The following is a 21,542-nucleotide window of genomic DNA, read 5'->3' as shown; positions in this document are numbered from 1 at the left end:
AAAAAAAAAAAAAAACAAAAAACTTGGTTATCATGTTATACTAGAAATATTTTCTGTTCTTTAGACATAGCATATAGTTGGGAAGGAGTTCTTTAAAAAAAAAAAAAACACCACTTTGTGAGGCATGATTGATGTGTAAAAGCAGTACATATTTAATGTCTAAGCTCAATGAGTTTGGGATAGTTATACAGCCCCAAAACCAATACCTCCATCAAGGCCGCAGACACCTCCATCACCTCCCAATGTTTCCTAACTTTCTCCCTTTATTGCTGTTGTTACTGCTACTTTTATTTTGTGATAAGAAACAATAGCAAAGTCATCCCTCTGTAGAAATCTTAAACATATAATAGAGTATTGCTACGTATGGAATTTAAAGCTCTGTCACAAGCTACATGAGTTAACAAGCAGACAGGATGTGAGAAATCTCTTCCCCATATAGACTCTCAGATCTCTCTAACCTGGAAAGAGTGAAATTTAAAATCTAAGTTAAAGAAATATAAAATAAACAAGAGGACAGAGAGAAAAATTGCCTAATGCAATTTTGTAATGCCCAGGCTCCAGTACACAGAACGTTCTGGAACTACTAAGAACAAATCCTAAGTATGTTCCTTCAGGATCCTGTGATATGTGTTATGGAGGACTTCGGAAAGAACAACCAGAAATGTGCTCTTAAATCCAAATGATTCAGACAGACATACTGATTTGGAGTTGATTATTTTTTACAAAGTAGACTACAAGGGCTGTTTAGACTCCAGGGATTAAAGAAGGAATTTTTATCCCTTCACTAAAATTTCCTTGGTATGCTAGCTAGCTTTTCTCAGTTTTATGCTAACTTAACTTTTAGATTTGCTTTTGCTAGACCTCTGAAACCAGATGGCATACCTACGAGGCCAGAATTGATGAATACACCAGGTCTCCATTGAGGCCTCATATTAACGTTGCTCACTGACCGTTGTAGAACAAAAACTCCAGAATCTGATCAGCTAAGGGGTTGAATGGAATTTTAAAATAATGTAATTACTGAGACTTGTCTTTCATCCCGAAGTGACTGCCCATAGATTTTGCTCTAACAATGGAGAGTCCTGTATCTGAGGCTATATTAAGCTATCTGGAATTTTCAATGGATTGAGGTATTTTTAAAATACAATACTGACAACCTATTAACTTCATGGAGCTTACCCTAGACATGATACTTAATCCCTGTTGTGATCACCTCCTGAAAAGGCAGTTAAAAGGTTTTGAGGTACCCACCCCCCACTTTTTCATATTTTATACTATGCTTTGTAGTCTCTGGAGATTTTTTCCAGGTGGTTGGAATTGGCTCAGAGATAGCACTCTGCCCAGCACGGACAACATAGCAATAGATGGCAGCCTGTCAACTGGATCAAATATTGTATATTTGGTAGGTTTGCATAAATATTGCAGAGAAGGTCAAAACCAGGAGAGTGACTCAAAAGGGTACTTAGAAAATGACGGAAGGCAAAAGCAGCTATAAAGCAGAAAAACATGAATAAACAAAAGAAGATGGGAAGAAGAGAGCAGTGCTACTTGGGAGACTCCCATGGCCCTTGGCCAAGTCTCTGGAATAGTAGACAGAGAAGGAAAGACATAAACTCAAGCCATGTGAGTAAATTTATTTGTGAATGGTATGTTGCCAGCACTTGTACTTGGCAGTGGGCCCTGTGACAAAGGATCCCTCCTCTCCTCAGCTCCAGGCTGCATTGTTGCCAGGTGGCCTGTGCCTCTAGCCTGCATCCCAGCTCACCCTCGTTGCTGCTACCACTCCCCCACAGCCCACACACTGGGATTTGTATAAATCATTGCTCAAACAAAACACAACACATCATAACACAAGTGACTTCTTAACGAGAGGGTGCAAACACAGCACACATGCACATATCTGTATTTGTCTTTCCGTCTTTGTCCAATCTTAAAATAACATTGTGCTCCATGGTGTATTTCAGCTTGTCCCTGCTCCCCCAATTCTACAACCCGAAGAAAAGTAGAGAACAGGTAGTTGTGGGGCCAGAAGAAATAAAGTAGCCAGATTGGGAGGGTGAGGTCTGTGTAAGGAAAGCTGCTGAGGCCCTTCCTGCCATGCTGAGTTCTGCCTTAGTTGGGGCTTTACACGCCAGTTTCTGACCAGGCCCCCTGCAGCCCTCACCATAACATCATATGTCCTCACAGCTGCCTTGAGCTGGTTACACACTTAGATGTCGAAAGAAACAGAGGTGTGCCCAGGTTCGTGGGTGTTGGGAGTTGATATTGTCAACATAACCAGGTTTGTTGATGTGTCATCCAGCCTGTAAACATCATTTTTCAGTCAGGTGGCTCATCCTGAGGACGTTAAGGCAAATCATTTATGGTTATTAGAGCTCAGCTGAAAAAAGGGCAGGTATATATTTATGTCTCTATAGCTCTATAGCTAACTAGCTGCATGTGGGTGTGCACATGCATGTTTGTATATACATATGCACGTCTGTATACATAAACACATCTATACGATAGGTCCTCAAATAGAAGTGATCTCATCCAGTATTGTTTTTTGATGTTGATGAGAAGAATCTTTGCCAATGTTGAATGATGAAGGTCATTATTTGAGGACCTGCTTTTGTTGTTATACCTCATTTCTCTTCAAGTCCTCGTCTCCAAGAACCTTTTAGCAATGTTAACTGAGGACTTCTGTGTGTGCATATATACATCTATTATGCATGCACCTATACACATGTATGTATGTAAAATTAGAGTTAAAAAGGGAGCTCAAAAGATAATAAGTGTATGTTTTTTTTAAAACAGTGTTATGTTAAGGGATCAGTATGGTGAGAATGATGAAGAATCAATCTACCCAGCCCCCATATTTTAAGAACTGTGTGTAAGTGATGAAAGTGGTTGTATTCTCAGGTTCCAAAGGAGTAATTGAAACAAAATTCAGATTATTTCATAATAAAATTTTAGGTGAAAAATCTTTACCTTTTATCCTGAAGTTCAAATAAAATTTGATATCGTGTCAATAATGTAAAATTCCTTAAAAGTTGTAAGTAGTAAGTGCAAGAGAATGTTTTAAAAATCTATTTTCTTTCTATCCTTTGTTTCTTTTGGACAGTTTTGCTTGTTTATGAGATGAATGTTTGCCCTAGAGGTCTTCAATTCTTAGATTATAATCATAATATATTTAAAAGTGAAGAAAATTAATGTGGAGACTTACAGAAGTTGATAGTATTTTCCATAGTCTAAGAATTGTTTTAAAAACAATGTAGTGTAGAAAGGAAAGAAGAGTTGTTTTTTTTTTTTTTCATTTTTAATGTGTTCTTTATCTTCCAATTAAAATCCACATTATGAAAATTTGGAAAATATGTAGGGCAAAATTGCTCAACGTCCCTCGACCCAAGGATTATTCTTTTTTTTTCTTTCATGAAAAATTACAAATCAGTTGTCCTTCTTTCATCCTTACATTTATATCTGAGTGATTAAAGAGCTTAGGGTAAATAAATGTGAACTCATAGTCATTCTCTGCCTTCAGTGGTTGTGTTACCACTGGCAAAGTACTCTATTTCCTTAGATGTAAAATGGGAATGATTATTAATGTAGTCTCATCCAGTGGCTCTTTGGAAGTAAAGTGTGTAAAGCTCTTGGCCAGTAGTAAGAATAGAATTAATTCTCAACGGTTAGTCATTAAAAATTCTTAATTATGTTTATTCCTTCACATGGTAGGTGCATAAAGGTTTATCTTAAACATCTTTTGAATAATTACATTAGTTAAAGCTTTCCATTGTTATAAATAATGCATCTTTGAATATAAATTCATCATTATCTAGTTTTAGAAAACTTTTTAACTTAAAGGATTTTTTTCCTAAAGGTTTATTTATGCATACAAGAAATGGGGTACAGGCCAGAGGTGCAGGAGGGTGAGAGGATTCACCAGAGACAGTGGGGAGCAGAGCAGGTGGATTTACTGAAATATACTGTCGAGGGGAGCAGCAGGCGAGACAGGAGAGGTCTGCTGCACCACATGGGCCACCTCCCTGGCTGGGGATTGATTCATAGTCCTGAGACTTAACCCCTTGCACCACCAGGGAAGCCCCCTTAAAGGGAATTTCAAGACTGTAAATAATGTTAGTCTTGTAAATGTATTTGTTAATTATTTTCTAAAATAGCTGCCCAATTTATATTTCCATCAGCAGTGTTCCTTGACAAAATTGGATATTAATATTCTTATTAATCTAAAACGTGAAAACCATAGTTATTAAGTTTAAATTTTAATGTCTTTTTACTAATGAAATTAGACGTTTGCTTATTTGTTGTTAATGTTGTTGTTTGTGAATTGTCTCTGCCTTGCTGATTTATCAAGTTGGGTCTTAAAGAGTTTTTAAAATATTGTCTAACTATAAATTTTAAAAATTTCCTCTTACTTTGATTTTTTTTAATAAGTGATTTTTTGTCAAACAAATTTTATCTGTTACGTTACAATTACCCTCATAAATTCCTTTCCCACCCTACCTATAGTGCATTGTCTACATTTTTTCTCATGTAGCTTGCTTTCTTTTGCACAAATGAGACTTTTTACTTTCCTTTACAATTAGTGTTATAAATGATAGCATATAAGTCCCCACAATATACTAACTGCTGAATAGTTTCCATATGTATGAGTTAAAGTAAAATTCAGGCTTATTTTTTTTATTTAATTAGGAGTGCTGACAATTAAAATTGTTTTCTGTGTCACGTAAAATTCATCCTGTAGTTATTTGTGTGAAAATTATCCCACAAGTATGTGAAAATTGTGCTTAGATGTAATAGCAATCTATAAAGCAAAATGCATATATTTTTCCTAAGCTTTCCTCTTCCTCTTTTTAGAATTTTATAGAATCTTCTGTCACGCTGTTTGAATCTGACCTAGAAAGTGGGAAGTTTATTGATGTTACAAATCAGGAAATTTCTGACTTAGAAGAAATTGGTTTTGGCAGTGAAACAGGATCCATTCACGTTAAAAGTGGAGTGTAAGTTGTTTCCCACTCTGACAACCTTGAGAGATTCTTTGGAGTAAAAGCTTTGATTGCTCTGGTCTGTATCACTGCAGTTCTTTTTTTGTTTTTCTCTCTTATAGATGGGTTGCCTACCAGCAGAAGTTCTTCTGTGGAGAACAGTACATTTTAGAGAAAGGGAAATACAAGTGCTTTTTTGATTGGGGAGGTTCAAACAATATAATCATGTCAATACGACCTATCCAGCTGGTGAGTGAAGTATGAACATAACCAGTACCTGCAGGATATAATGACATACGATTGAGTATGTGGAGGAAAGCAGGCTCTCTTAAAAGTGGAGTTTTTGGGTTAGGTATGTGTGTATATGTAGAAAATGTAGTCACATATGAATTTCTATAGACTCCATAGAGAGCTAGCCTGTGAGATGAGATGGCCTGTGATTTCACTGATTTATTCATCCAGCAGCATCTATTTAGTGCCTCTGATATGTCAGACACTGCACGGATCACTGATGAGTAAAGCTACCCTGATGGGCCTCAGTCTCTTAGAGGAGATAAGACTTAGGAGCAATTAACAGTAGTATGATTCGTGAGAAAATGAAACATGTAGGAGTTGCAGGGGTGGGAGGTAGGGGAGGGAGCACTCTGGCCTGGGGGTAGGCACCATGCCACAGAAGAGGCCCATTGAGTGATAACCTAAGGAAGGTATAAGGGCAACTTTGCCAGGACATCCCACAATGAGGAAATAATCTTTTGTGCGAAGTCACAAAGATGTGAAAGTGCAGCTAGAGTGGGTAACGACAGTCACTGCAGAACTCAGGAAGGATACCCAGGAGGTGGCAGTGGGCGAGGGAGTGGCAAGTGCAGACTCTAGCATTCTAGTGAGCAAGCATTGGGCACATTTTTCTTTCAAAATAAATGGATAACAAATAGTAAAAGTATTGTAAGAAAATTCAGGAGGTTAGCTGAAAATCATAAGCCACTTCAAGAAATCTAGTCAGTTGGTCAGATATTTTTTTTCTATCTTCAAAACTTATTAAAAGACAGCTTAGATGTGTGATCACAATTTTTAATACGTTTTAATTTTTTTCAGGAACCACTTGGGATAAATGAGCCCCCACATTTGGTATGTTTAAAAAGTAACCTTGCAATTATTTGTTTATTTTGTAGTTTGCAATTTACTTCTTAGTACCTTGAGAGCACTTTGTAGCCATTTTCTCAGATTTTTCTCTTTCCCTCAGATAACCCTGCTGTGTCTGTGTTTGGTAGTTTATATTACACTTGGTACCCAGGAGCAGAAATTACCTATCTCAGTTATTGGTTGTACTTGCCTGAGTTTGTCACATGCTAGACCTCTCAGCTCTCACTTTGGGGTCATTTTGCGTCTCTGCCAGGCTTTTTTCCTACTGCCTATCTGTTCGTCAGTGCTATGTTCTTGCTCGGCACAGTGCCTTAGCTGTCTTTGGAGGAGCAAACTTAACCATGAAAAATGATGGCCTTAGCAAGCTCATTATGTAAATGTATTTCTAATACTGAAATCAAATATTTTGTGAAAGCACTAGTAAATTGCAGCCCAGTTTCCTTTTTTTTTTTTTTTTTTTGTGTTTTTTTGTTGTTTAGTTTTAGTAATTTATTTCTAGCTTGTTAATGAGTTGAAGTATGAACAATACTCGGGAGCCTAATGTTTGTTACCCATTAAGGACTAGGAATTGTGCTTATTTATTTGGTGCTTCTAGTGATTCTGAAGGTCAGCATTAATCCCATTTACAGATGAGAACACAGAGACTTTGAACTTCTGTTTCACAAACCTAGAAGTAACAAAACAGGCATTTTGAATCTGATTTGACTTAACTAGCCCACAAAACAAAGATGAGAGGAGCAGCACAACCGTAGAAGGGATGAGAGCCATTGCTGCTTCTGTCTCATTTAAAATAACAGATTTGGAATATGTTCTGTCAAAGAGCCAAATATAGAGATAATTTTAAATATTTGACATTTGCTACCTTTACAGAATGCTAAAACTTCTGAGTGATTGTTTTTCATGTTTGTGTCAGTGAATATGCATTACAATTCAGCTTACTCTTAACCATATTTCTGTTCACAAATCTTTCAGTTTTTATTATTTTCTGATTAGCTCAGGCCTGTTGGGAACAATTCCTGTCTGAATATAATTGAGTTGCATTTAGAAACACTTCCTGCCAGATTTTTATTTTGAATCTTTGAAAACTCCCAAAAGTGTGGACCTTTAAAATACTTTTTCATAGAATCAGTATAACATGAGGAAAGAGTCAAACACAGGGATACAAACCAGGCACTTTCTGGGTTTTAAAAATGCAGCTAAAAAGTCACATTATTTAAAGCTCTGCTTCCTTCCCTCCTAAGTCCTTGGTGGTGGTGGTTTTTGTTTTGTTTGTTTTGTTTTTTTTAATGGACTTCCTTATTTGGAGCAGATTACTTGGGGGATTTCTTTTTAGTATTTCCAGTCCAACTTGAAGAAAAAGGAAGCAGCAGCAGAACACGCCCAGTGAAATTGGCCCCACTTCATTTTTCTGGATATGCTCCAGCCTTGTGAAATAAGCTTTTCTGACAGGTATATGATAGCTGGATATTTGGTAACAGGCAGACAAAGCCTCCTTGATTTACCCAGTATCAACACTCTTCTTATTTCCTTTGGGCCAAATTTTCAGAACGTTTAGCTTGTTTTTACTTACCCAAATAAAAACAGAGGGATCTTGGCTGACACTCTACTTCCATTCAGTAACTAGAAAGTGTTTTTTTCCTTCACAAGTAGCTGTGATAGTAAGATTAACAATTCAGATGCTGTATTCAGATGTGGGGTGTGGTAGTTATTCTCTTTTGCCTGAGGATGAAGAAGGGGAAGTTATATCTCAGAGTTCAAGTCAGAGAGGGAATATTTTTATGTTGGTGATTTTGAAGGCACCTTAACCTGAGAAAATCCAGATAGTGTATGGGTGTAGAGACTCATATCCATCATCAGATGTAGGCTAATAAAAATACTGTTGTTATGAAGCATGTTGTGATGCGATATGTCATATTTGAGCACAGAACACCTCATTTCTCTAAGATTGTTTTTATTACTATGACTGAAGATTAATCACCAAGTCTAATTGCAAACTCAACATATACTGGATCCATTATAGAAATTTTTCATAATTAGCAGATGACTTTTTTGTTTTCCCAGACCAAAAAAAAGATTGTGGATTCTATTCATGTTATCATTATCTTTCCTCTTATCAAGTCCTGAATTTCAGAAATCTCACTAGATTAAATCTGATCAAGTAAAATCTTATAAAATTTCACTTAAAGTGAGTTTAGTTTCCAGGCGGGGGTGGGGGGGGTGGGGGGGAGCTATCATGGAGCCCCATTGTCTAGAGAGTCTCACCACTTTCCCCCTTTGACCCTACCATGATCATTTGTTTCCTTGCATCTTTTCTAAGCCTATTTGCATATGTAACTAGAAGTGTGGGTTTCTTTCAGTAATGATCCCCTGTTTTAGTTTATAAATTATTCTAGTTGAGAAAAGCAACTGGATATGTCCTTGGATTAGATAATTTGGCTACAGTGAATGTTAAAGTGATTACAACTGTGGTTGCTGTTAATCATGCCTGGGGAATAGAAAAGCAAATTTTAGTCAAATACTAGTACAACTAAAGAACAGTAGAGAAAAATACTTCTTTGTGGTACTATAACCAGAACATCTTTATAAAATCCAAAGGCTAGAAATACTCAGGAGGTACTTACTCATGTGAGTCATGAAATTCTTCTGTGAGTGATCAGGGAAGTAAAATTACTGTAAAAAATGCATTCAACAGGAGAAGTAAATGCTGCTACAAGATGAGACTGCGTGATGCAGAGAACAGACACTGTTGTCTATCTGTCAGCGCTGTGTGAGGGAGGCGGAGGGCTGCAGAAAGCCTTTTTAATACTGGATGGAAAGTTTCTCATTGAAATTACTCTGCATTGAAGAAAATAAAATTACACTAAAAATTCTGTTATTGTGGAATAAATTGAGCTCTGCTTCTCAGTAAGACCTCAATAACTAAGCACTTGAATTTTTAGTTTGTCTTATAATATTTTTAGTTTGACCTATTATATTTACTTAGGCCTATCATAAATGAAAAGTACAGAGTAAAAAATCATTTCTGAAAAATCTTATAAAATGGTTATAATTTCTCTGTCAAAGGAAAAGAAGATAATGTATGTGAATCGACATCTTGCAAACCATTGGTACACTGTTTCTTTTGCTTCCATACAGCTCCGGCTGGGGAGCAAGTAGAGATTGAGGCATATTTAGATGTTGTAGAGGGATGGGATAAACTCTTCCCTTGTTTATCTGACTGAGTTGTTTTTATGTATTTATTCTCCATACATCTGGACAGGAAACAAGTTCTGAGGAAGACTCAGGTCTTAATTTCATCAAGGTATTCTCAATTTCTCCAGAGTAGGAACACAATTTAATTATTAGAATTAGTAAACGCAGTGTTGGATTCTGTATGCACCCTCATCAGAACATTATTTTGAGAATTGTGCAAAGCATTTGTAAGGTAGTCAAAGTGAGGTGTTACTTTCCTAAGGTTGATCAGATTTGAGGTGAACCATGTACCATATCTTATTTTGGTAGTGAAAACAAATCTGTAGTATCATCATGCCTGATTTTTCAGTTTGGATAAAGAATATTTCAGCCCTCAGCCCTTTGAATCAAAAAGATACTTTATGTGTGTCTATGAATTTAAAATAATGTTTTTTGGTATGAAAACTGAGATTACAAGTGAGTGGTAGATACTACACATACATCATCTGAAATATGCCTAACTTGTCAGTTGTTTAAGATTTGACAATTCATTGCTTTATGGTGAGATCTTGAAGTATATCTTAAGTTCAACAATATAAAAATAATACAGCAAACTGGGAACACAAGTAGTGAACAAGACAGCTGGGAATCTCTGTTCTCGTATGGCTTTTCTGATTCATACTGTGAATTAAGATAATATTGGCACATAGGAGAAAGTACTTTTTTTTTTTTTGCAAGTTAAATGTTGTTTGCTTTTTAGCATCATTTTTATAAACCTTTAAGTTAAAAGTTAAGTGAAAAATGGCTAACCAGAATATGGGCTCTTATCAAGGAATTCAGTGGCAGTTTGCCTGGATATGGAGAATTATTCTTACTCAGGGAATTGTTCCAGTGGTCTCTCTGGCTTTGGACTTCCTTTCCCTAATTGTCCTCTGTTTCCACCAAAGTGCTGTCATAGAAACTTGTGAGATGATTACTCCTCAAGGCAAGGAGTCCCTTGGTGTTTTAATGCTCCAAATTCAGCCTGGTTTCACTCTAAGGAGTCATGTCATGCAAGCCAGTGTCGGGCGGGGGGGCTCTCTCACCTCTCTGGTTTTGGCTAATCTTTGATATCAAACCAGCGAGGTGAGAACAGAATGAGATAGCCAAGAAACAATTCCTCAGAACTCAGAGACTGTCAAGCCTCTCAAAGGACCCTTGGGAAGATGAAGAAGGTGAACATCAGCTGCTTGAAGAGGCTTTGTTCTCTGTGACCAGCATGAACAGGAGACAGGGTGATGCTGTGGATGGTTCATTATGATGCATCCTTAGTGCCAACGCAGGCCTATCAGTACTGGGTGGACTTAGGGGCCATGTTATTTCAAGGCTCCAGTGTATTATGAAATATTTATAGGGCTCATTAATTTTTCCCTATGTACTGTAGATCCAAAGCCACTAACATTGCAGATTTTTATATCTCTGGCCTAAAGGGAATTATTGAGATTGCATGGATTTTTCTTGACAAAAAGGATTAAAATAGAAATACAATTGTATGTAAATGTAAGCTGTGCATTTAAGGTATTTTTATCAGTCAAAAAACTGAAGCCTATAAGCTGAAATACATGAGAGACCTCTTCCTTTTCACCATAAATCTTGCACTAATCCCATCATCATTATCTCCACCACCTGCTCCTGTGCTCTCACAGGCGTGCTCTGCTCACCGACAGGAATGCTCTTACGTGCTCGCCGCCTCCTTTTCATTAGCTGTGGGGCAGGAAGAATTGGGGAGAGCAAAGCCTCACCAACCACACCTCAAACTAATCCAAACTGCCTTCCTGTTCAGAGCTAAATTGCCTTTTTTTTTTTTTCCTACCCATCTCAGCACTGGAGACAATAATTGTTTGATACAGTGGACATGGCCACATTTTAGTGATTTAGAGAATTGTTTTCTGGGTCTCTGTGCCCAGAATATTATGCAAGAAATAGATGAAAATGGTAAATAAATGGTGATATTCCTGGAAACAAGTAAATAATGTGAGTTTAAGGAGACTGTCATCCTTAGTGTAGATTCATTTGTTTTAGGAAAAAACAGTAATATTTTGCTTAACTTTTTGTAAGGACATGAAGCTTAAAGCTTTTATTTCCTTTGGGGGATGATGTGAAACAATTTTCTGTTTTCTGTTTAATTGTTGTGTTGTTCTTGTAGCTCAAAGCATTCAATAAGCCAGGCTTCCAAGGTGAATGTGTAGATTTTACAAAAGAAGTTTCTGATTTGACTTCATTCACACCATCTTCTTTTAAAGTTCTTCGGGGTTGGTAAGTACTTATTGAGTATTTTTTACTGTTTGTAATAACTGCTTTTTAATTTACTGAAATTTGTCTCACATTATTTTTAATTATACAGTAAAGTTTTAATTTTAAATTATTGGTCAATGGCTAAAGCCCAATTTATATTAAGAGCCACTGGTACGATGCAGTGAGACAGAATGTAGATTAACCAACTTTAGGAGCATTTTGGTGATACTCTGTCTTGCTGTTTATCTTAGATGATTTCCTAAGTATTTTTATTTGTAATGTATGTTTTTTGTAAAACATAATAGAATGCTATTTTAAAAAGTAGCATTTTGTACAGATAATACATAGTATTCCTAAGTTTAAAAAAATATTTAGAAAGTATTTTGTACTCCTATTCCACAGATGAGGATCGCTGATTCAGAGTTAGGGTTTCCCAAGATGATACATTAAATATCAGACTCAGGACTCTTTTGGTTGGTGTTTAAATCCTACATTCTTGCAACTACAGCAACATACTAGATCTTTCTCATATGTGTATGAAACTTTATGAGATTTTCAAGACTAATACGCATTTCTGTGTTTTTTTAAATTATGCTAAAATATACATAAATAAAATTGCCATCTTAACCATTTTCATATGTATCATTCAGTGGCATCTCTAAGTATCAAATATCTACCTAAAATCACTTCCTTTTTCAAGATTTCTTGGATGTCATTCTCCTTTCTCTCTGGAACCAGTACAAACTAGGATTCCTGTTTAACACTTTAAGGATTCCATTCCCCTAGTTACATCCATTGTCTACCACAAACCAGTCACAGCTCAATTATTTGTCTCAAAATCCAGTTCAATATTTTGAATTATTTGTCTCAAAATCCAGTTCAATAGCCTACTTTAAGTCCCGTGGTCAGGCATTCTCTAATACCAGTTGGATCACGTTCAAACTTCTCCTTTCCCAGGATTTCCCATCAACTGGTCTCATTTGCCATAATGCATTCTCCATTGCGTTCTTACTCTTTCCCGTCCTCCCCTCTTCTAGCATTGATGCTACTATAAATTTTATGCTCTACCCTGTAGTCCAGAGGTCAGCAGACATTTTCTATAAAGGCCAAGTAATGACTATTTTGGCAGTGAGAAAGAAATATATATACCAAGGACCTAAAATAATTTTATTACTAGTATTTGGCTGTGGGTTTCTTCCCCACTATGGTAAATTATTTTGCAAGGTATATTTTCATTTTCTTATAAAGTATTGAGATTTTTCTAGAGGAAAATGTTTTTTTTCCGAACACTGATGTTTAAGACATATTAGTCACATATGTATCACTTTATGTAAGAAATAATGCCTTTTACTTATACATAGATTATATATCTAATAAATGTTTATTCATATATAAGTATGTGTATTTATGTCTAAGTAATTTAAATATTTAAAATATATATTTTATTTATATATAGTTTTTTATTAGAATATTTAATGAAAGAATACCAAAAGTACCATGATGATTGCTTAAGAAAACTGAAATACTTGAGAGATTTAGATTTGAGTCTAGTTCCACCACTTCCTAGCTCTGTATCCTTGAACAAATTGGATCATCTCTCTAAACCTGTTACCTCATCTATAAAGGAGTATCCAGATAGTAATATTTCTCAAAGGCTTCTAATAAGGACTAAATAAATAATTCACATGAAGGGTTTAATTCCATGCCAGAAGTATTTGATAAATGTTGGCTTTAAAATGCTTATTACCTAGAAATCATGACAGTAAGTTATAATGTCACAAAGCATTTCTGTGATCATTCAGAGTTAATTTGGTCTAGCTACAGTACAGCTTCGGTGATCTTAAAGTAATGGAACTGGAACTTAAACACACCAAAATTGAAATGGTAACAGCAAATTCATTTGTCCTCTGGACTCCTCCTTTTTAATTGGCATGTCTTAACTAAATTTTTGGTGAATGCTGTATAGAAGAAAATTCACTGTCAGATTCTAGACAGTTCATTTCTTTTCTAGAATCTCCATTTAGGGCCTCCCTGGTGGCGCAAGGGGTTGAGCACCGCACTATAAAGCAATCCACAGCCTCTGCAGTGCAAGTTCCATCCCCAGCCGGCCAGGGAGGAACCCACATGGTGCAGCAGACCTCTCCTGTCTCGCCTGCTGCTCCCCTCAGCAGTGTGTTTCAGTCAGTCTGCCTGTTTTCTTACCCACTCTGTCTCTGGTGATGGATCCTCTCACACACACCTCCAATCTCTGGCCTGTACCCCAGTTCTTGTATGCATAAATAATCTTTTTTAAAAAATTTAAAAAAAATAAAATCTCCATTAACTGTCAGGTGTGCAGGTAACAGATTGTATATACCATTGTGTCACTTTAGTCTTCACTTCTGTGTTCGCCTTGACTGAATGCAAGCTTGTCAATCCTTAGTTTTGTTGCCTATAAAAATAAGACCATGCTTCTACCTCATAAAATTACTGAGATCACAGTAAAATAACATGTGAAGTACCGAGCCTGTGTTTGGCTTGTGGGGAGAGCAGTCAGTAAATTAGAGGGGTAGCTATTTCTTTTTAAAGTGATGCTGGGCGTTTCCTGCTACCCTAGATCCCACAGCATGTTGGGGAGCCTACATGGACAGTGATGCAGTTTTAACTGAGTAGCTCACTGCTTGTTTTTCTAGCTGGCTTCTGTATTATCAAGAGGGCATTTCTGATAATCAGTGTGTATTAGAAGAAGGCCTCTATGCTGATCTTACTTCCTGTGGCTGCCCAACATCTAGAGTCACATCCCTCAAGCCCATTGACTACGTAAGTACTTTGCTGAATGCACAGCTGTAAGATTTTTCTTGTCCAGTTTAATTACCATGAGTGATTATTGTGAAGTTGGGGGAAATAATACAAAGGAAAATGGAAAAATTTGAATGATTTACTTGTGTGTTGTAAAACAAATTCATTCTTGAAATCCAAGCAAAATGTAAGATTGAATTTTTTTTTTTTCTTTGAGCAGGAATGGTGAAACTCAGGAACCAGAGTAGCACAGGCCTGAGCTTAAATTAAATCCCAATTTGATAATTTGGTTAAAGTTTGGGTGACATTTCAAATTTACTTAGTTTCCTCTTTCATTAAAAAAATAATAGCACTTTACAAAAGCTACTGGGATATTAAATGAGAAGATGCTTATAAAATGCCCAGTACCTGGTGAGCACTCATAAATGTTAGCTATTAGGGTCACAGTCATAATTGTAATAGCTGCTTTATAAAATAAGAACTTGATCACTTTATTATTCTTTTGCATAAATCATATGACAATTGTCTGCTAGTCAGTTACAATGCTATCTAAGGCAAGGACCACCATTGGTATTGATTTCAAACCTTATTTGGGGGAAACTAGGGTTTTCCTGCCTGTTGCATGTGTAATTGTCTGGGGTGCCTTGGAGGCAGATATTATAGTGTAAATGGCTTCTTTCCATCAGATTTACTCAGAATTTTAAATGTGAGAAAAACAGTATCACTGGGCCTCCCCGGTGGCGCAGCAGTTGAGCGCTGGGTTGCGAAGCTGCCCACAGCCTCTGCAGCACCGGTTCGATCCCCAGCTGCTCCCCGGCCACCAGAGGAGGGTCCCACATGGCGCACAGACCTCTCCTGCCGCCCGCTGTGCCCCTCAGCAGTGTACTTCAGTCCTTCTGCCTGCTCTGCTTCCTGTTCTGGCTCTGGTGAATTCTCTCACTCTCCCGCGCTTCTAACTGTACCCAGTGCTTGTATAAATAAATAAATCTTTAGAAACAAACAAAAAAAACAGTATCACTACCTGGGGCATCAGCGTTGGGTTTCCAGTTATTAGGCCTATATAGAGGAAGTGGTGAGAATCCGGAATATTTTCAGGATGTCTAGTTAGTTATAATGATACCATAGGGGCACATTTGGTCACAGCTGAGATTCATACAGAGGTGGTTTGGAGATAGGAGTGACTCAGATCTTTTAGCCAGAGCTCACTCCAGGGATGACAGCCATACTCAGGGTCTTTGATTCCAACCTAAGCCATGTAGTTTTATTTCACTAGACATTCCTGGAGAGAGTATTCTTGGTATCATGCTAATAATAGAGTTTTGGCTGAGAAACAAGGACAGAAATAGAGTTCTTGGTCTCATTCATTGACCTCTTAAACACCAACTTGGAAATACTAAGTGGCTACCAATGCCACCCCTCTGTTGGGAGAAAGATAGGTTAAAAAAAAAAAACAAAAAACTGAGTGTGGTCCAGTCAATCTCTCCAAGTATTATTAAGGCTGAAACAGGAACTGGAAAGTAGTTTGCATTTACTGGGGAGGGAATTTCCTTAGCAACTTTTAGTGGTCAAACCAGCATATATAGGTACTTGGTTTTAACTCTAAAAGCAAAATACATAGTTCTAAATGATGACAATACCATCTTGAAAGGCTTTGCAGGACTCCTGACTCACTGAGCTAAGCAAGTAAATGTCTGTGGAGGCATTTTACAAACACAGTAAAACATTAATGAGTACTGAAGTATCGTGAGTACTGAATAGTAGTTTTTTTATGTCTGTGATTCAAAAATGATTCTGTATTCAACCCAGGAAATGTTTCTGTCCAATTAAATTGACTTATATATGAGCTAATCCTTTGAATTAGCTTTTATTAGTTAAAATTGCAGAAATTTGAGCATGTTGTTTGTAGTTGGCATTCCTTATTCCTTGACATGTTGTGATTAAGTGCTTAAGGGTCATTGTGGTATAATACTAAGGAATCTTAAGATTTCATTTTCATACAATATCCGCATGTTTTGCAAATGAGTTTCCTCCAGGCTGATTTCTCTGTGCAGATATAGGTTACATTCCAGAGGTTGATGGATACATAAATTTATAGTTATTCTACAGGGAAAGGAAAGGAGCTAAAAGCATAGTTTATTGTTCTGCTTCTCACTAATGTGACCTTGGGCAAAACAATTTATTGGAAGCTCAGTTAATTCAGCCATTCTTTAGAAATTGCCAGAAACAGGTGTTTTCAAATCTTTGATAGCCTCCAGTTTTGGTGCATATAAGTACCCTGGGCATATTTTTCTGACTGGAAATGAAAAAGACTGTATCCAACCTTAGGACTCACATAGACTAAGAAAATAAGGTAGTATATTAGTTTTCAATTAGTTCCTGCCATTTAAGTGCCCAGCCAGTGGGATATTTAAGTAAAATATTTCCAGCATTTATCTAGAATTTGGGGGGGAGGGAGGGAGAAGGTGGAACCTTTTTCTACTATGTTTCTATGGGTGAAGTCTGTTCATTGCTTTTACAGTATCTCCATGGTGGTTTGGCATGAATGTTTAGCCTCCTTTGAAGTCATATTTCAATCCTGGCAGTAACAAGTAGCAAAGCAAAAGAAACATAGCAAAAGACTGTTGAAAAACTTCAAATGAAATTATGTTGTGATGACATAAACGATCTTAAGAGGTAGAATAAGAATTGGCAAGACAATGATTTATTCTGTACAAGAGTACTGAATAAGGGGCACAACTATAAATAGAAGACTGTAAATACTTCCACAGAATGAAAGGAAGCAATAAGTTTATATAGTGTAGAAGAGTTCTTTTACAATAAACTTTTCACTGAATCCATGTTCATTCAATAATTGTATTAACTATTGTGTGTACATTTTGAAAATGAAGGCAAAGAAAAACTCACAGTAAACATCAACTTCCTAATGAGACATTTGAAGCATTTCCTTTCATTTTTTTAAATTATGTTTATTGAGGTACAGTTGGTTTACATAGTTGCATCTTTGGAAGCATTTCCTTTTTAAAATCAGGCAGAAGGCAAGGGTCTGCTATCTCAACTTCTATTCAGTATTAAGTATTACTGATTAAGTAGTAAGTAGTTCTAGCCATTTTAATAAGATTAAAATCAAAACAGGTATAAAGAAACAAAATTGTCAGGAACACTTACAGATAAATTATAGGGTAAATAGGAATTTTTTAAAGTTGCTAGATATAATTAACAAACTCTACAATACTTTGAATAAATCTAACACAAGGCAAGTGAATCTTTTATAGTGAAAATTATAAAAACTTTATTGGAGAAGAAAAAAGATGGAGACATATAATCTTACTAAGTGAAAAAGACTCTAATTGTAAAGAAGTGGTCTTCCACAAATTAATACAATTTGAGGCAAAATACAATTTTCTTTGACCTTTTTTTAGGGCCTTAGGGTGGGGTGGGAAAATATGACCAACTTAGCCTAAAACTAATTTGGGAAAAATCAAGGTCCAGAATTGGCAAGATAATTTTTTAAATAGGCAGGCTCACTTCTTCCACCAAATATATATAGTTTTATTCAGCAGTAATAATGAAGACCACAGGTACTGGTTCAAGGAGAAACAAATACAACAGTGCAATAGTATAGCATAAAAACTGACCTTTCAGGTTGGAAAAGCCATGACGTAGTTTTTCTGTTTTTCAAGCAAAAATGCGTCATGACTTTTCCTACAACTCCAATATATAGCTGATGGAATTTGGAAGGTGACAGAAATAGCATTACAATGAATGAGGCTATTAGGAACTATTAGAGAAATGGTTGAGGTTGTTGGCTTTTTACATGGAAAAAATTAGACTCTTGTTTCATTCTAAATGAATAAGTTCCAGATGGGTTAGTGGCAACCTAATGTGAAAACAAACTAAGAAGTAGAAGAAAATAGAGCAAACTATCCCAATGCGACTGAAAATAGTATGGATAAACAGAAACCATACTAGCCAGTAATAAAAAGGTAAAAGGCCAAGCTATTTTGTTACAACAAATTAATACAAACTTAGTGGCTTAAAACAACAAAAGTATCTTACAGTTTTGGAGGTCAGAAGTCTGAAATGGGTCTAACTTGGAAAAGTGCTTGGCAGAAAGCTTTCCTGACTAAAAAGGAGAAGAAATGGAGGGAGGGAGGATTACCAAACTTCAAACTATACTATAAAACCATAATGATTAAAACAGCATGGTGCTGGAACAAAAACAGACACAGACCACTGGAATAGAATTGAGAGCCCAGAGATAAAACCTGATAAGCTCAAACCGATAAAGCTTCCTCATATCCCATGCTGCCAGCTGTCACTCAAGCATAGAAAGTTTCTCATACAAACTGTTTAAAATCTTACCATTCCTGCTAGTCGGGGCTCAGTCTTTGGGAGCTATCCCCTAAGCCTGCAGGTGTGTTGAATAAACCTTTCTATCTCTCCATCTCTCTGAGTGCCTTCTGGTTTCTCCGAAAAATTGCCATTAAACAGTTGTAGCAAAACAACTTCAGTCTATCACCTCAAGGCAAAGCTAGAATATATTTATAGCCCTTATAAAGAACTCTTTCAAATTAATTGTGAGGGAAAAAGGTTGTTTTTTTTTTAAAGACTTATTTATGCATACGAGAACTGGGGTGTAAGCTAAAGGTGTGGGAGATGAGAGGATTCACCAGACGGAGTGGGGAGAACAGGCGGGTCTACTGAAATACACTGCTGAGGGGAGCAGCGGGCAAGGCAGGAGAGGTCTATTGTACCATGTGGCTAGTTCCCTGGCCAGGGATCGAACTTGTGCTGCAGTGGCTGCCAATAGCATCATAGCACTGTGTCTTAAACCCTGCACCACCAGGGAGCCCCGAGAAAAAAAGGTTTTTAATTTTAGAAGTTTGCTTTTTCAGCAGAGGATATAAATGCCGTTCACAGAAGGGAGAAAAATAGCTATAAGGCCATACCTCACTAGTGATCAAGTAAATTAAACCAAGATTAAACCAAGAATTAGATAATATTGCATTACTTTCGATACAAACATTGAAAATGTGACAGCACCAAGGTTTGGTTCATTGAGAGAACTTGAGGATTCAGAGAAGTGGAATTATTCATACACAGTTAACAGAAGGAGTGTCAGTTACATTGGGACCGGGGGAGTAATATACTTGTTGCAGCACTGATGAGTGAAACAAGCTTTATAACTCATTAGTATAAGAAAAAACGCAATACGGTAGTTACAGTGAGTGAAGATGAGCTGTATGTATTACTAAAGGATTTTATGCTAAGATACATTTCTGTGAAATTTAAAAGCCAAAGGACACGTAATGATAGTAAAGTATAAAAACATGAGCAAAGATTCACAACAACCTCAGTGCGGTGGCTACTTCTAGATATAGGGGTGTGTTCAAATTCAGGTGGACTGTATTATTTATAAAATTTCTTTCAAGTACAGTAAAATGTATTGCTTTGGGGAGTTGGGTACATATTCATCTATATATTATTTCATCCTTTTGAAATGTATCATAACTCTTAAAAAAGGAAAAAAATTAAAAGACCAGTTAGAAAGATAGTTAACTTCTGACCATAGTTAACTTTATTAACTTTATTTTTGTTGTTGTTTTTAGCCATGGTTTATTTAATGGTGATGGGGGTAAGTGATATTGTTGGATTGGGGTGTACAGTACCACTGTTCTCCGTGGCTGATGGCTAGAGAGGTTCAGAATAAAAGTATGTTATCTTTAGAACTAACCAATTACCATAATCCTGAGGCACTGTCAACACCTTTTCCATATAAGCAGTGTTTTGAAACACAAAGAACTAGACAGTGCCAAAGTACAAGTCTGTACAGTTGTTAAAATGTCAAAAGTTAGCTACTTAGATTTAAAACTTTTATCCAATTATACAGATGTGTTTATCCAATTATATAGAAGATGTGTTGATGGGAATGTCTGCTAGCAGAGTGTTTGCACTGGCTTCTCAGAGCTTCAAAGTCAGATCATGAGCATATCTGCTAAGCCGGCCGGGTAGGTGAGAACAGGGGTGGAAGATACCACCCAGCTGAGCGAGAGGAAGTCAGGTGCTCCATGTCCACCGCTCAGAAAGAGTCTGCGTTATAAAATCGCTGGTACTTAGGACATTTTGGAACCCTGGTATAGGCGTAAAGAATGTAACTTCAAGGGCCATATTGTGTAGACTCATTTTAGCAGTCCCGCTCACTGTGCCAGACCCATGACTTGATACTTTACCTGTAAAATAGGGGTGATAATAGCACCCAGGTCAAAGGGATAAATGGGTGAATACAATTCTATAATCCCTAATCTGTTTGGGGCTTTAGGATTTACACATTTTGAACAGTAATATGGTTTGTTTATGGCCTATTAAAAAAAATCTTCAGAAGGGTCCAGGCAGGACCCACTAATTCACTAATTAAACACGCTCATATTTCTATAGCAAAACATATTCATAGCTACATAAATTGAATAACTTTAGTAAATATTCAGGTCAGATTTTGTTAACAAAGTTGACTTAGGACAAAAACTTGGGTTTAGGGATTTTTGGATTTCAAATTATAAATAATGGATTGTAGATGGTTGCATATGTACATATACATACACATATATGTGTGTCTGACACAAAGTTTTATACATGTTAGCTACTGCCATTACTGCCATTTAAAACATAAGTTGATAGCATGATTTAATTGAGCTATTTTATTCCCCTTAATATTTCTGGAATTATGCATAGATATTCTGAAAAATTAGAAAGTTTGATGAGAAATGCTTGAAACACTTTTTGTTAAAAGAATTTGGTATTTGTTCTCATTGAAAAAAAAATATAAGTTGATAGGATGAGAAGCAAGGAGTCTTTTTTCTTTTTTTTCCTTTTTTTAAAGAATTTTTTATTTTTATACAAGACCTGGGGTACAGGTCAGTGGCACAGGAGGGTGAGAGGATTCACCAGAGACAGCAGGGAGCAGAACAGGCAGGCAACAGAAATACACTGCTGAGGGGAGCAGCGGGAGAGATAGCAGAGGTCTGCTGCGCCATGTGGGTATCTCCCTGGCTGGCTGGGAATTGAATCCATGCTGCAGAGGCTACAGACAGCTTCACAGTGCTGCGCCAAGATTTTTTTCTTATTGTAAGTTTAATTATCCAATTTGTTCAAATTTTCTTTTTCTTAATCACATTCTCCTTTTAGAAACTCTGCGTGGCTTAG

General features: G+C 36.6%; 1 protein-coding gene across 1 annotated transcript in view; it reads left to right on the top strand.

The window, feature by feature from the left end:
* Positions 1–21,542, top strand: part of CRYBG3 (crystallin beta-gamma domain containing 3) — a 96,196-nt gene that overhangs the window by 61,017 nt on the left and 13,637 nt on the right. The window contains exons 13-17 of the mRNA XM_037525671.2: positions 4,852–4,994; positions 5,102–5,228; positions 6,072–6,104; positions 11,476–11,585; positions 14,237–14,363. Coding sequence (XP_037381568.1) covers positions 4,852–4,994; positions 5,102–5,228; positions 6,072–6,104; positions 11,476–11,585; positions 14,237–14,363 — 540 coding nt within the window. The remainder of the gene's footprint in view (positions 1–4,851; positions 4,995–5,101; positions 5,229–6,071; positions 6,105–11,475; positions 11,586–14,236; positions 14,364–21,542) is intronic.

The sequence above is a fragment of the Talpa occidentalis genome, unplaced genomic scaffold (genome assembly GCF_014898055.3).
Source record: "Talpa occidentalis isolate TD23 unplaced genomic scaffold, MPIMG_talOcc4v2.1 talOcc4.4, whole genome shotgun sequence".
Classification (NCBI taxonomy): Eukaryota; Metazoa; Chordata; class Mammalia; order Eulipotyphla; family Talpidae; genus Talpa; species Talpa occidentalis.
The sequence above is the reverse complement of the archived record's forward strand: the minus strand, read 5'-3'. Positions and strand labels throughout refer to the sequence as shown.